At 40.1% G+C, this 13,666-nt stretch overlaps 1 protein-coding gene across 1 annotated transcript in view; it reads left to right on the top strand.

Annotated features, from left to right (window-relative positions):
* Positions 1–11,595, top strand: part of MB21D2 (Mab-21 domain containing 2) — a 119,105-nt gene extending 107,510 nt beyond the window's left edge. Inside the window, exon 3 of the mRNA XM_029069588.2 lies at positions 6,488–11,595. Coding sequence (XP_028925421.2) covers positions 6,488–7,752 — 1,265 coding nt within the window. The 3' untranslated portion in view covers positions 7,753–11,595. The remainder of the gene's footprint in view (positions 1–6,487) is intronic.
* The last annotated feature ends 2,071 nt before the right edge of the window (positions 11,596–13,666 follow it).

Below are 13,666 nucleotides of genomic sequence, written 5' to 3'. Positions count from 1 at the left end.
CCTCCTGAACTTCCAGTTCCCACATTGAGACAGGCAGTGATGTCAGTTTCTCATTGACAGTGGAAAGAGGCCGGGCTTGGGAGTCATAGGTCATGAGTTGGAATCCCGGCTCTGCCACTGTCAGCAGTGTGACTGTGGGCAAGTCACTTCACTTCTCTGTGCCTCAGTTACCTCATCTGTAAAATAGGGATTAACTGTGAGCCTCACGTGGGACAACCTGATTCCCCTGTATCTACCCCAGCGCTTAGAACAGTGCTCGGCACATAGTAAGCGCTTAACAAATACCAACATTATTATAATTAGTATTATTGACGTAGGATGAGGTACTCGAGGACTATTATAAACTTGGCTTTGTTTCACCCATCAGTTAGTGGTATGTGAGTGCCTACTGTGTGCCGAGCACTGTATTAAGCAATCAGTGGGATTTATTAAGTGCTTGCTATGTGCAGAGCACTGTACTAAGTGCTTGGAAGAGTGCAGGACATAGTAGCAGAAACAATCCCCGCCTCTAACTAACTTACACTTAGGGTAGTACAGTACTGTAGAGTAGGTAGACAAGATGCCTCCTTCCAAGGCATTTTCAGATTAGAGGGGAGACAGACGTTAAAGTAAATTACAGATTGATGTCTACATAAGCACTGTGGGGTGGGATGAAAAGATGCTTAAGGGTTATAGATTCAGCTGCATTGGTGACACAGAAGGGAGGGCAATTAGGGGACGTGATGCAAGAGAGGTGAGGAACAAGAAAATATTTAAACTAAAATTGAATTGTTTCCCTCTAAATATTTGTATTTAGAGCCAGACAGATTGATTTCTGTCCTCTCGGCTGACTTACAGATGGGGGTCTCTGGGTTCTCGCACTGTTTAAATATTAACCCAAACTAACTTTTTCAATGACTTTCATTTTCCTGGTGAATTTCTCATGCTTGTTCTCTGCTTTTATTCGTTATAATATTGTATTGACTATTCCCTGAGTGTGTGTGTCAGCTCTTCTCATTATTAGGATTGTGGATTAGGGTCCCTGTGGGTTAGGGACTAGAGCTAGAGGCCTTCCCCAGTTAAGCCCTCATTTCTTCAACTCCCTCACCCTTCTGCAACACCTAAGACCTAGGTTTGCACCCTGTAAGCACTTGATATTCACCCCATCCTCAGTCCCATAGCAGTTAGGTAGATAAGCTCCTTTGGGCTGGGAACAGTTTCTATCAACTCTGTTGTATTGCATTCACCCAAGCCTGTAGTGCAATGGTTTGCACACAGTAAGCACTCAATAAAAAACATTGATATCCATAATTTATTTTGTTATCTGTCTATAAACTATAAACTAGTAAGCAGGGAATTTGTCTACCAACTCTGTTATATTGTACTTTGTTGTATTATTACTCCCCCAAGTGCTTAACACGGTGCTTTGTGCCCAGTAAGCACTCAATAAATACCATTGATTGATAGGACACTGACTGAATAACTGCCCACGCAGTCTCCCCAGAACTTAGTTTAATACTTCATTGTACATTCTTAAAAAAATGTTTTTGACTGTTGATTGTTTAAGTTCTTCATAAGTCTATCTGAAATCACCCCAATGCTAATTTAAGCCCATTTTCTCACGTTTAGTACTTGGTTAACATTTTGTCCAAAGAAGCCCTTCATATATTTAAAGTCAGTTGTCTTCCCATCACATTCTCTGTTCCAGGCTAAACAACTACATTTCTTTCAACCTTTTCCCACAGGAACTATTTTATTGCCCTATATAGAGACCCTCCCCCCAGCTAGTGCTCTTAATTGGTTCCATAAAAATAAAGTGTTAAGTGAAAGAATGTTAATGAAATATAGTTTCCCATAGGAAATCATTTAATTTACAGTAATGCATCCCCAAGATACAAAACCTTAGCCAAAATAATATGAATTTATTACAAAGTGATTCAGGACACAAGAATAGTTACACGAAGGAATATCAGTGTCAACGTTTATTAATAATAAAATGTCAATCCGTGACATTTATTGAGTAGCCTTTGAGTTCTCGGCACTGAACTAAGCGCTTGAGGGAGGATGGCGGTAGCAATATTCGTATTGCTCAAGGACGTTACAATCTCATGGGAGAAAAATAATTAGATGTTTTAATAGGCACTAATACAAATATTTGATATTCAGAATCTTATCTTTCACATTATTTTCAGCAAAAAGATGCCCGGAGCTAATTCCAAAGAGAGAGCAACTTTTAAAATAGGATTTTAATTTTCATTTAAGTCAAAGCATTACATGGGCTGAGAAGGAAGAAAATCGACAATATGGAATAAGGGAGTTATTTGAGGCAAGTTAACTCGGCACGCATTGTGAGCACTCTAAAGATTTAAATTATTAAAATTAAATAAAACTCACAAATAAACTCTAAATGAAGACCACACTTATGGTGGACCCCTGTGATAACTCTACCATCTTTCTTTGACATGCTCTAGTTTTTCCCTCATCCTTAAAGTCAATCGGTGGTATTTATTGAGTGCTTACTGTGTTCAAAACACTGCACTCAGTGCCTAGCAGAGTACGTGGCTCAGTGGAAAGAGCCCGGGCTTGGGAGTCAGAGGTCATGGGTTCGAATTCTGGCTCTGCCACTTGGCATCTGGGTGACTGTGGGCAAGTCACTTCACTTCTCTGTGCCTCAGTTACCTCATCTGTAAAATGGGGATGAAGACTGTGAGCCTCACGTGGGACCAGCTGATGACCCTGTATCTACCCAGCGCTTAGAACAGTACTCTGCACATAGTAAGCGCTTAACAAATACCGACATTATTATTATTATTACAGTCTAACAGAGTTGGTATACTTATTCTCTGCCCACAACAAGCTTACACATCTAGAGGGGGAGACAGGCATTGATATAAGTAAATATTTATAGTATCTAATTTATAGATACAAGAGACAATGGGAAGGTCCCTGTGATCTTACTTCCCTTTGCATTGCCCTCAGGACATCAGCCCCCTCCCAGAATGTTCCAGACCAGTACTTGGGGGGCAGGAGGGTTGCCCTTCTTCTAGGTCTGTGGTCTGACTGCCTAGCAAGCAGTCCTCAAAGATCTTCCCGGCACTCCTTTGAAAGTCTGATTAGTGCAGAATCTAACACAAGAACTATTACCCTTCTCTGGCATATCTTAACCCTAATTGTGGTAGATCCCAGCATTATATTGGCATTGTGACAATGTTTCATCAGCTTCTAGTCAGTTTGATTTGTCTAATATTTGTGGGCCAATCTTTTGCTGATTTGTGTTTTACAATGTTCTATATTCACTCTTTCCTAATGAATTAGATTGTAAACCATTATATTGTCTGGAGCTTGAGGGCAGGAACTGTGTCTTTTGCCTGTTACTCTCTCCCCAGGGGCCATTAATAATAATATTAGTGGTATTAGGCAGTTTCTATGTGCCGAGTACTGTGCTCTGGGGTAGATACAAGATTCAAGGTTAGACACAGCCCCTGTCCCACGTGGGGTCCACAGTGTAGAGTTTGTTGCACACAGGAGGCAGGCACTACCAACTATTGAATAATAGAATGAACTTGATACTTTTCGGCAGAACCAGTTCTCCACTTTGACCAAGTTATTTTGAATTATACTCATGCATTCTGAAGTGTCAGCATTCCTGCCCGACATACAAATTAGATTTGCAAGCTATTTCCTTTGTTCAAATTATCAATAAAAATACTGAGAAGAACTGCTCCCTAGGTTGATCCCAGTTGGACACCACTTAATAAATATCCCCGAGCAAACAAGAGCAACACTGGTGGAGTTGAAGTGGAGAATAAAGCTCAGTCGTGATTTACGTTGGCTGCTTGTTTTTCTGTAACTTCATGTTACAGGAAAAATGGTGATATTGCCAAAAGTCAGGAAAGTGCGAAAGCACGTTAGTAAACGCAATGTGTTCCTGTTTACACACTGTTGGAGGGCATTATTCAGATAGTAGTATCTCTTGTTGTGTATATATAAGTTCATATAAATATTTTTCTCCACCACTGTTCTGTCAAAGAATCATTAGTTCCTTGAAGGCAGGGTCGGGGGTAACCTTTTACCTTTACTCCAGATTAAATGTTCATTTAATTCTTAATAAATATGCATTGCATTATAGAAACTGATACTGTAGAATGAGGAGATAGATGAGAAATTATGCATTAACTTCCTCGTGTCCTAGCGTTATGCAACATGAAAGCAGTAAGTCCTTTTCTCTTCATATCTGCTCGTGATCACAGCGATGGGTGCTTTGACTGAAGCCTGGACTCACTTTGTGGGTGACAGTAACGTTACAGTAGATGTTTTATAATTTAAAATTTAAATAAATTGTAGGTTCTGGGGCATTACTGGTCAGATCTTGTGAGAGAATGTCAAAGCAGCAGGTCAGATAAAGGATATGAACAGTTTTCTTCATTTAAAACCTTGAATGTAGTACAGCTGAAATTGTCCAACTGGTGTAAATTAATGCAGCCACATCAAGTACAGCTGTGACCCTTTTCCTGTTTAACCCCTTTTCTCTCTCTTTATCTCCATTCTAAATTGAAAAAGTTGATGCTAGGACTGAGTAATAATGGTAAGTATTTAAATGCTTACTTTATCCCCCAGCACTGTATTAAGGGCTGGTTTAAATACAATCTATCCAAACAAAGAAAAGTATCTATTAAGTATCTATTCACCCTCTCTTGTAAATGTGAGCCTCAAGTGGGACAAGGACTGTTTCTGGATAGATTGTATTTAACCCAGCCCTTGTCGCACTTGAGGCTCACATTTACAAGAGAGGGTGAGCAGATACTTAATCTTCATTTCATAAATGAGGAAACAGAGGCACAGAACAGTCAAGTGCTTACCCAAGGTCATACAACAGGCTAGTGGCAGAATTGGGATTAGAACTCAGGTCTTCTGACTTCTAGCCTGGGGCTCTTTCTACTAGATATGCTGCTTCTCACGGAGTGGGAAGATTTGAAGTCTGCACACTGCACTTTTGTCCCAAGTTAAGTGACTTCATCAGTCAATAGTATTTATTCAGCAGCTACCAAATATATTATTGAATACCCTCAAGGTGCCTAGAACTCTAACCGATACTCGGAATACATTTTAAAGGAAATTCATACTTCCTCCCTTAAAAAAAACTAACCAAAATAATGGGGAAATCTAGGTGGATAAAATATATTCAATTCTAAATAATAGATGCCAAAGTGCCAAGAGGGAAAGAATAACATGGTCTAGTAAAAAGAACCTGCCCTGGGAGTCAGAGAACCTGGATTCTAATCTTTGATCTACCACTTGTCTGCTGTGTGACTTCAGGCAAGTCACTTAACTACTCTGGTCCTCGGTTTCATCGTCTGCAAAAGGGGAAATTGATACCCGTTCTCCCTCCAATTTAGATGTGAGCCCCAGGTGGAACAGGGACTATTTCCAACCTGGTTATCTTACTTACCTCTCCCCGACGCATAGTACAGTGCCTGACGCGTAAGAGATTTACAGATATCACTGTTACTATTATTATCATCATCGTTTTCATCACCATCATCTCAGGTAGCCCTGATGGCGTGGCAAATGAGTTGGCTTAATCAGGAATGCTATGTAGCAGAAATAATTCTTGAATTGTGAATAAAGGAGGGGAAAGAGCAGTTAATATGAGAAACAGGAAAATGAATAGAAAGCATGCATTCAGTTAACACTGGTTTCTATAGTGTTATCACGTTCACTTTATTCATTTGAGACATGGTGGAAATGTGTGAATTTGTGAATACCACTTTATAATTACTGTGGCTTTAGGGTTTTTTTTCACAGAAATATTAATAGATGGTGTTAGATCCATTCTATTTCTAGTATTGTGTTAGTTTTATGGAGCTTGTGATGCTGATTGAGATAATGGAGCTAAAGAAGTGATGGAGGGTGATGATTGGTATATTCCACTTATGAAAATGAGCATTAGCCTAAGTGTCCATGCACAGAAATAAATCAGGAATGGGCTGAAGAAAATCATCTCTTGGTTTTTTCTTGGCACTCGGGTTGTGGAGGAAACGTCGGAGTATATTTATATCAGATTTTCTGCATCTCTTTGGGATGAGACTTTTAGCTTATTGTGGGCAGGGAATGTGTCTACCAACTCTGCTGTAGTGTACTCTCCCAAGTACTTAGAACAGTGCTCTGCACACAGTAAGTGCTCCACAGTTACCATTGATGATGATGACAATGATGGGAGGGGTAGATCGAGGAAGGAGGATAGGGAAAAACAATACAGAAGAGCCTTAGCAAAGTCTCCATGTCAACATCCAACCTATGGATGTTCAGTTAGACTGTAAGCCCGTCAATGGGCAGGGAGTGTCTCTATCTGTTGCCGAATTGTACATTCCAAGCGCTTAGTACAGTGCTCTGCACATAGTAAGTGCTTAATATATACTATTGAATGAATGAATGAGTGGGTAATTAATCCTTGATATCCACAGAGCCTTGAAGCAATATCTCCAATGCTTTCTCTCTTTTGTTCCAGGAATGGTCCAGAAACTGGACCAGAAACTCCCCGTGGCCAATGAATATCTGCTGCTTTCCGGGGGTGTCCGGGAAGGCGTGGTGGACCTCGACCTAGATGAACTCAACGTTTATGCCCGAGGGACCGACTACGACATGGACTTCACCCTTCTTGTGCCGGCCCTGAAACTGCACGATCGGAATCAGCCTGTGACCCTGGATATGCGTCACTCTGCCCTGTGCCACTCCTGGCTGAGCCTTCGACTCTTCGACGAAGGAACGATCAGTAAATGGAAAGATTGCTGCACCATCGTGGACCACATCAACGGGGCCACTAATTATTTCTTCTCTCCAACCAAAGTGGCCGACTGGTTTTATGACTCCATCAGCATCGTTCTTTCCGAGATCCAGAAGAAGCCCCAGCGAGGGATGCCTAAGGTAGAGAAGGTGGAAAAGAATGGGACGATCATCTCCATCATCCTTGGGGTGGGGAGCAGCCGCATGCTGTATGACATCGTCCCGGTGGTGTCCTTCAAAGGGTGGCCTGCGGTGGCCCAGAGCTGGCTTATGGAGAACCATTTTTGGGATGGGAAGATTACCGAGGAAGAGGTCATCAGCGGATTTTACCTGGTGCCCGCTTGTTCCTACAAAGGCAAGAAAGACAACGAGTGGCGGCTGTCCTTTGCCAGGAGCGAAGTGCAGCTGAAGAAGTGCATCTCGAGCAGTCTCATGCAGGCTTATCAGGCTTGCAAGGCCATAATCATCAAGCTCCTCTCCCGCCCCAAAGCCATCAGTCCCTACCACCTACGGAGTATGATGCTGTGGGCCTGTGACAGGCTTCCCGCCAACTATTTAGCCCAGGAAGATTACGCCGCCCATTTTCTCGTGGGTCTCATTGATGACCTCCAACACTGCCTGGTGAACAAGATGTGCCCCAACTACTTCATCCCTCAGTGCAACATGCTCGAGCACCTGTCCGAGGAGACGGTCATGCTTCACGCCCGGAAGCTGTCCTCGGTCCGCTCGGACCCCGCAGAGCACCTGCGCACGGCCATCGAACACGTCAAGGCAGCCAATCGGCTAACGCTCGACCTTCAGCGGCGAGGCAGTGCCACTAGCATCCCCTCCCCGCAGTCCGACGGAGGGGACCCCAACCAACCCGACGACCGGTTAGCCAAAAAACTTCAGCAGCTAGTGACTGAGAACCCGGGCAAGTCCATCTCGGTCTTCATCAACCCCGACGATGTAACGAGGCCCCACTTCAGAATTGATGATAAATTCTTCTGAGCTTGGGCTGACCTCTCTTTTGGGCTCTGTTCTAAGACTTTCACAAAGTGTTGTGGATTTGTGATGCTGCCTTGTTGTTGTTGTTGTTGTTGTTGTTGTTGTTGTTGTTGTTGTTTTTTACATATCCAGCAGAGATTGGGTCTGTCGAGAACAGCGTTTGAGTTATGTTCCTGTTTCTGCAGGATGGTGCAGGTTCTGAAACAGTATATTACTATTTCATGTTCTGCCTTTGCTTTCTCCTTTTCTTTGGTCGTGTCATATTTGGGATTTTTACTTTTTTTTTTTGTCGGGGGGTGGAGTGGGCGGGATGAGGGTTGTTTTTAAAGGAGAACTTGAGCCATAGATGCAAATGCCCATTTTGGGGACAGTTTTTGGTTTCATGGTTCTTGTAAAATTCTTGGTGGGGGTGGGGAAGCTATCTCTTGCAGAATACATAGAAGAGGTCTATTTTTTTTTTTTTGGCTTTTGTTTTTGCAAGCTTCCATCACTAAGAAGGTGTATTTGAGAAACTCTTCTGAACAGGACAACTGCTTGGCTTGTCAGCTGGACCTGCCTTCCCATCCAGCGTGTTCTTCCAGCGGTTGGAGCCCTTCTCCTCTGAACCAATAGACTTTAAAAATGATAATGCTCAGTTTATTTTCGAAGTAACCTCTTTGAATGTAATTGTCCATATCAGAGCCTATGTGGTTTGGCGAGCTGCAGCTACAGCTTTCCAAACTGAATGGTTAGTTTAGTGCATATACTTATTCGAAGCTTTATTTAAGTCCTCTAAAGATTATAAATGGTTTTTTTTTGCACTAATGAAATCTTGGTCATTGTTATAGTCCTGATGTGTGTACTGATATAAATTAGCCTCTACCTTGAAATATTTTCATTTGGCCCCTTTCTCTAAACCAGTAGAGCACAGCTTTGCATCAGGTTTAGTACTGCCCGCATAGCTTATTTTCTGTAAATTGAGTCATCTCGATCTGAAAGGATTTCATCTAGTGTAATGCTGCTACATGAGCAAAGGTATGACCCTTTGAGCAACTTTTTTTTTATACCATGCTGATATTTTAAGAAAAGCAGCAGGACAAAATACAGGTTAGATACTTCCTAGTCTTGTTAGCCTCTTAAAAGGCAGGCTTGAATGCGGCAGGAAGCACCTGGTGAAAAGTTTGATGATGTCTTGCGGAAAGGAATGAGGTACCAAGTCTCTCATACTGTAAAACATGGGCTTCCCTCATGCAAGAGGACACTAATGTAGCCAATATTGTTTTGTGTCAAGTAAGCAAAGTGTATGTGAAATTTTGGTGTGTCAGACTGCTTTTTGGAGGTTTCCATTTAGCCAATAGGCTCTTTCTGATATAACAGGGATCAGGTAGCATTTCCTTTATAACCTCTAACATCCCAAGGTTTGTAGATTGGATCCCAGCAGATGAAAATTTGGCTTTTGCAGATCAGGATTTTGCATGATTGTTGATGTTTTTTTAAAAAAGAATGGAACTCATTTAGCCATTTTAAGCCAGATGCAAAATAAAATAGAGTGGCATCGGAAACATATTTTGTGGTTCTGTAATTTAAGCCTTGCTTTTTAAAATCTGTAGTAGTCTAGAGTGAATATGACTCTCCCTGCCATTTTTACTGCAAAAGTGAAATGTCCAAATTAATATTTTAAATGCCCACAATCCAAATCTGCACCTCTTGTTAATGGCAGTGGGTGCCATCTGTACATTGCATAGATCTTACCCCGACTCAGTCTGAGCCTCCTAATTTCATCAGTAACAAAGTGGTACGATGAAATTCAATGCCAAAATCCCCCTTTCTATAACTCACTCCAAGAACAGAAAACAATAGGGAGAAATTTAAACATTTATGACTCATTTCAGTTCATGTGATGAAATCTAAAAGCAGTAAATAAAAAAAAAATAAATCTTCACAAAACTACAGCTATACCCATTAAGGCAAATATTAAGATTGTGCTGAAAGGTGAATTGTGATCTGTGGTTCCTTAGACATGCTTGCAGGCCAAATCAGTTAGTTGTTAGACCTATGGAGATCTCTTTGTGGATGTCTGGAGGCCACAGAGATACAAAAGCTTTAAAGGCTGATTGCCTGGAGACCTGGAGAGTTCTTATGGTCACATAGTTTATGGCCCTGCCTACTCCCCAGGTGTCTTCTTCCTCTTTATTCCCTAGTTACATCCACTCCTTTTCCTAAACCATGGAGGGAGTTGTGGCCAGAGATTCCTAATTATGAGCACACACCAAAAGGTGTTTCAAAGAAAATGTCAAAGGAAATGACCAAATTAAATTTTAAAATGAATAGTCTTAGATAATGGACAACCTCTTTCTAACCCTTCCCTCCAAAAAAACCCCCTGTTTTTGTCCTAGTGCCCTGTCCTTGTGCCCTGTGTCATCTAAAGCTTTGTATTTCTACTGCTCCTCTTTGTGATGTGTTAACCTTAAAGCAGTGTAGGAAACCCAGATCTAGCCTGGCTAGCTATGCCATCTGTAATTCTAGGGAAACCCCAGGGAGCCTGGAACTAGCAGGGTTTTGTTGTTGTTGGACTTTGGGAAGGAAGGCAGTTTAGAATTTGGGGCTTTTGTTTTTGTGTGATTTTGGCACCTAATAGCCATGTTGAGACCATTGGCATGGGATGTTCTTCATTGATTTCTTAACCAAATACTTCAATGACTTATTCCAGCAATTTCAACAAAACCTATTCAATTATAGCTAAATATATTCCTGTTGTTATTTTTAAAGTAATAATTCTGAAAGGTTCTGCCCCAGGCTTCCAAGAAGGGTAAAATTTGTTTGCTAACAACATCCTGTGTTTTGACCCTAGCAGGGTGAGGTGAGAAAGAATCCTTTAGCTTCAACTCTCAATTTTGGCAGAATTTGTAAGGGTTGAATAAAAGCCTCAAAAATATAATTCAACATTTCCTGCTGCTGAAAGAGTGAAATGCATTTCCCAAATGTAAACCCTTAGTGTTTAATTCTTGAAGAGTATATATTTTTATTTATATCAGTTTGAAGGTCAGGAAGAAGACAGTTATGAAAATAAGAAAAAAATAAACCATAGCTGCAAACAAAACAAATCATTTTGAAAGTTAGAGTATCAGTAGAAAAATATATCTACAAAGTGACTCTCCCAAAAAAAGGGTAGGGTTGGTATGACTTTTTTTTTTTGCTTGAAAATATAAAATCTTTCCACTTGAATGACTTTACTTTTCTGTTCACTGCCCACCAATTTTTATGCCAATGTGGAGTGGCTATATTCTATCATAGCAGTTGAGTATCTTGTGATTCCTTTAATATGAGTAAATACTACAGAGTGCTTTAAAAATTTAATGTAAAAATAAGTAATGTCACTGAAGAGAGAGGTTATCATTTCATGCATTGTATTTGTTTCTGTGTGTAATGATTGACCTAAAGTAATGTCTACATTAGTATAAATCAATGTACTTTATAAAAAATACAAATTGGTATGATGGGTGCAACTTTGTATTTAATCTTAGTTTCTAACATCCTCTTAAGGGTAAACAAATACTGAACAATTTCAACATAGACTAAATATGTAAAATAATAGTGAGTTTTGGGATGTTAAAGTAATTGAGTACAACTTTTATTTTGGAATTCATTTGTTTTGAAAATATTGTTTCAGAGTTGAGCTTTTTAAAAATGTTTTTTCAAGAATAGTACCAAATTCAAGATGATTCTGAAATGAATGATTACATAAAATCTGATTCTTCAGAATAGAAAAGGAATTCTACATACCAAAATATTCCCTGAATTTTGTATTTATTTAAAGTGTTTAATATTGTCTAAGTGAATGCTAATAAAATGTCTTCTAAAATTTTACCTAAGTCAATCACTTAGCATGGCTATCTTCACCCTTCTCTCTGAAGCCTACTGTATTTTTCTCATTGCTTTAATCATGTTTCTCATTTCCTCTCATCCTTCAACCTTCTCTCTCTTCCCCCCCAACCTTTCGCTGTCTCTCTGTCTTCCCCTCTGTTCTCCCCCATCTCCCCTCCTCATGCCAAAATCCTTTTCTTTTGTGCTGCTCACCTGGTCAGGGCTGTTGATCACTTGTTCTTTTGCACATCCTATGTCATAACTCCCTGGCCCCTTCACAAAACCACATATTTCAAAGCAGGAGGATAAAGAAGCAGCAGATCAGCTATTGGCAGCCCCAAGGCAGTCTGAGTGTACTCTTAATATGGCATTGATGAGCAAAAACAGAAGGGCAGGTGGAAAGAAAAGAAGACAATTACAGATGTGGAAACATTCACCATATAAACTGCAGTTCCTTATATTTCTGATCTCAAGCTACTTAGTCTTTATACAGGCTAAAAATAGTCAAAAAACCTGATGGTTGCTTTTGGACACTATTTTATTATCACATCATATTCACAGCAAGTTACCCTATAAGCCATATCCTTAATAGGTTTCTGCGCACCCAGGTTATGTAGTAGGGCACATACTTGTGATGATCTGATTTCGGCTCTCTATCTTTAATTTTATATCCATACATTAATAAATTGTCTTCAAACTATGATGCCCGAGAAAATGTGTTGTAGAGTAAAAAGGGGAATTAAAAAAAAATCATTACCATTCATTCAATAGTATTTTTTGAGCACTTAGTGTATGCAGAGCAATGTACTAAGTGCTTGGAAAGTACAATTCAGCAATAAAGAGAGACAATTCCTGCCCACACCAGGCTTACAGTCTAGAAGGGGGGAAGACAGACATCAAAACAAGTAAACAGGCATCAATATACATAGAATATGGTATCTACTGTAAAATAATATTTGAGAGCCTTAGGGTGTATAAAGACAGATATTTCAGCCATCATTTGTTGTTGATTAACTGCTAGAAGGGACAGTGTTCAAGTGAGCTCATTTTCCTTGCCGGATCTCTCCTGCTTTCTATCTTATTGAGGCTCCGGGCATTTATGATTGTCACCTGACTTATGTGTTTTCACTCTTTTCTTTCAACTCTACCCCCCGAGTCCTGCTAATGGCATCAAACACAGTAGTCGTCAATGCAGACCAAAGACCAGTGATGCCAGCTTTAATAACGCTCCTTTCCAAAATCACAACAGGCCATTTCCAAGATGGGAAAGGCTCCAAATTCAAAATCATAGGAGAGCTAGCTACCTTCTTTTAAAACCTGGCAGAATGGGTAATTTTAAAAAGGAAAAAGCAAGAAGGTTTCTAAGATGGCGGAATAGCTGTTTTATAGTGGTCTATCAGTCATCTACAGGAGTTTGCAATGTCAAAATCTAGTTTTCACTTATGTGTATGTTTACAGGTAATGTTAAATATGAGTTTAAAACCAGTGCTTAATACAGTGCCTGGAACATAGTAAGCGCTTAACAGATATCATTTAAAAAAAAAAAGCTGTCTCCACTGACCTGGACAATAGCCAGGAAAAGTTGTTACTGATTTTACAAGCTTTAGTTCAATTCATGCTCAGGAGATATTTTGTGTAAATTTATTCTTGGTAACAATACTTCTTGCTTATGATAGAGGACTCAATAGCAACTGGGGGAATTTACATTATTTAAAGTGCTGTTTTCATATGGATTTTAAAATTACATGAGATTTTTACAAGCGTAGATGCTTAATCAAATGTCTTAGATTTTGTGCATTTTATACCTCAGGCATGGAAAAACATAAATCCTATTGGGTTCCTGATCCTGTGGAGGAGTGTATATGGGGATTTGTATGCATTTGTGCGTGTCTGATCATCCGTCAATACAGTTCTACTTTATTTTAAAAGACATTTTGTTTCTCCTGAATGCTGGCTTCACAGGTGTGGTCAAAATTTAAGAAGGCCAATCAGTCAGAGAACCTTATTCCTCACCTTTTCTTAATTTGCTGCCTTTATTAGATCAATGGCTAGAAACTGTTGCTCGATCTGATTT

Source organism: Ornithorhynchus anatinus, chromosome 7 (genome assembly GCF_004115215.2).
Source record: "Ornithorhynchus anatinus isolate Pmale09 chromosome 7, mOrnAna1.pri.v4, whole genome shotgun sequence".
Classification (NCBI taxonomy): Eukaryota; Metazoa; Chordata; class Mammalia; order Monotremata; family Ornithorhynchidae; genus Ornithorhynchus; species Ornithorhynchus anatinus.
Note: the sequence above shows the minus strand (reverse complement) of the source record. Positions and strands in the feature narration are given on the sequence as shown.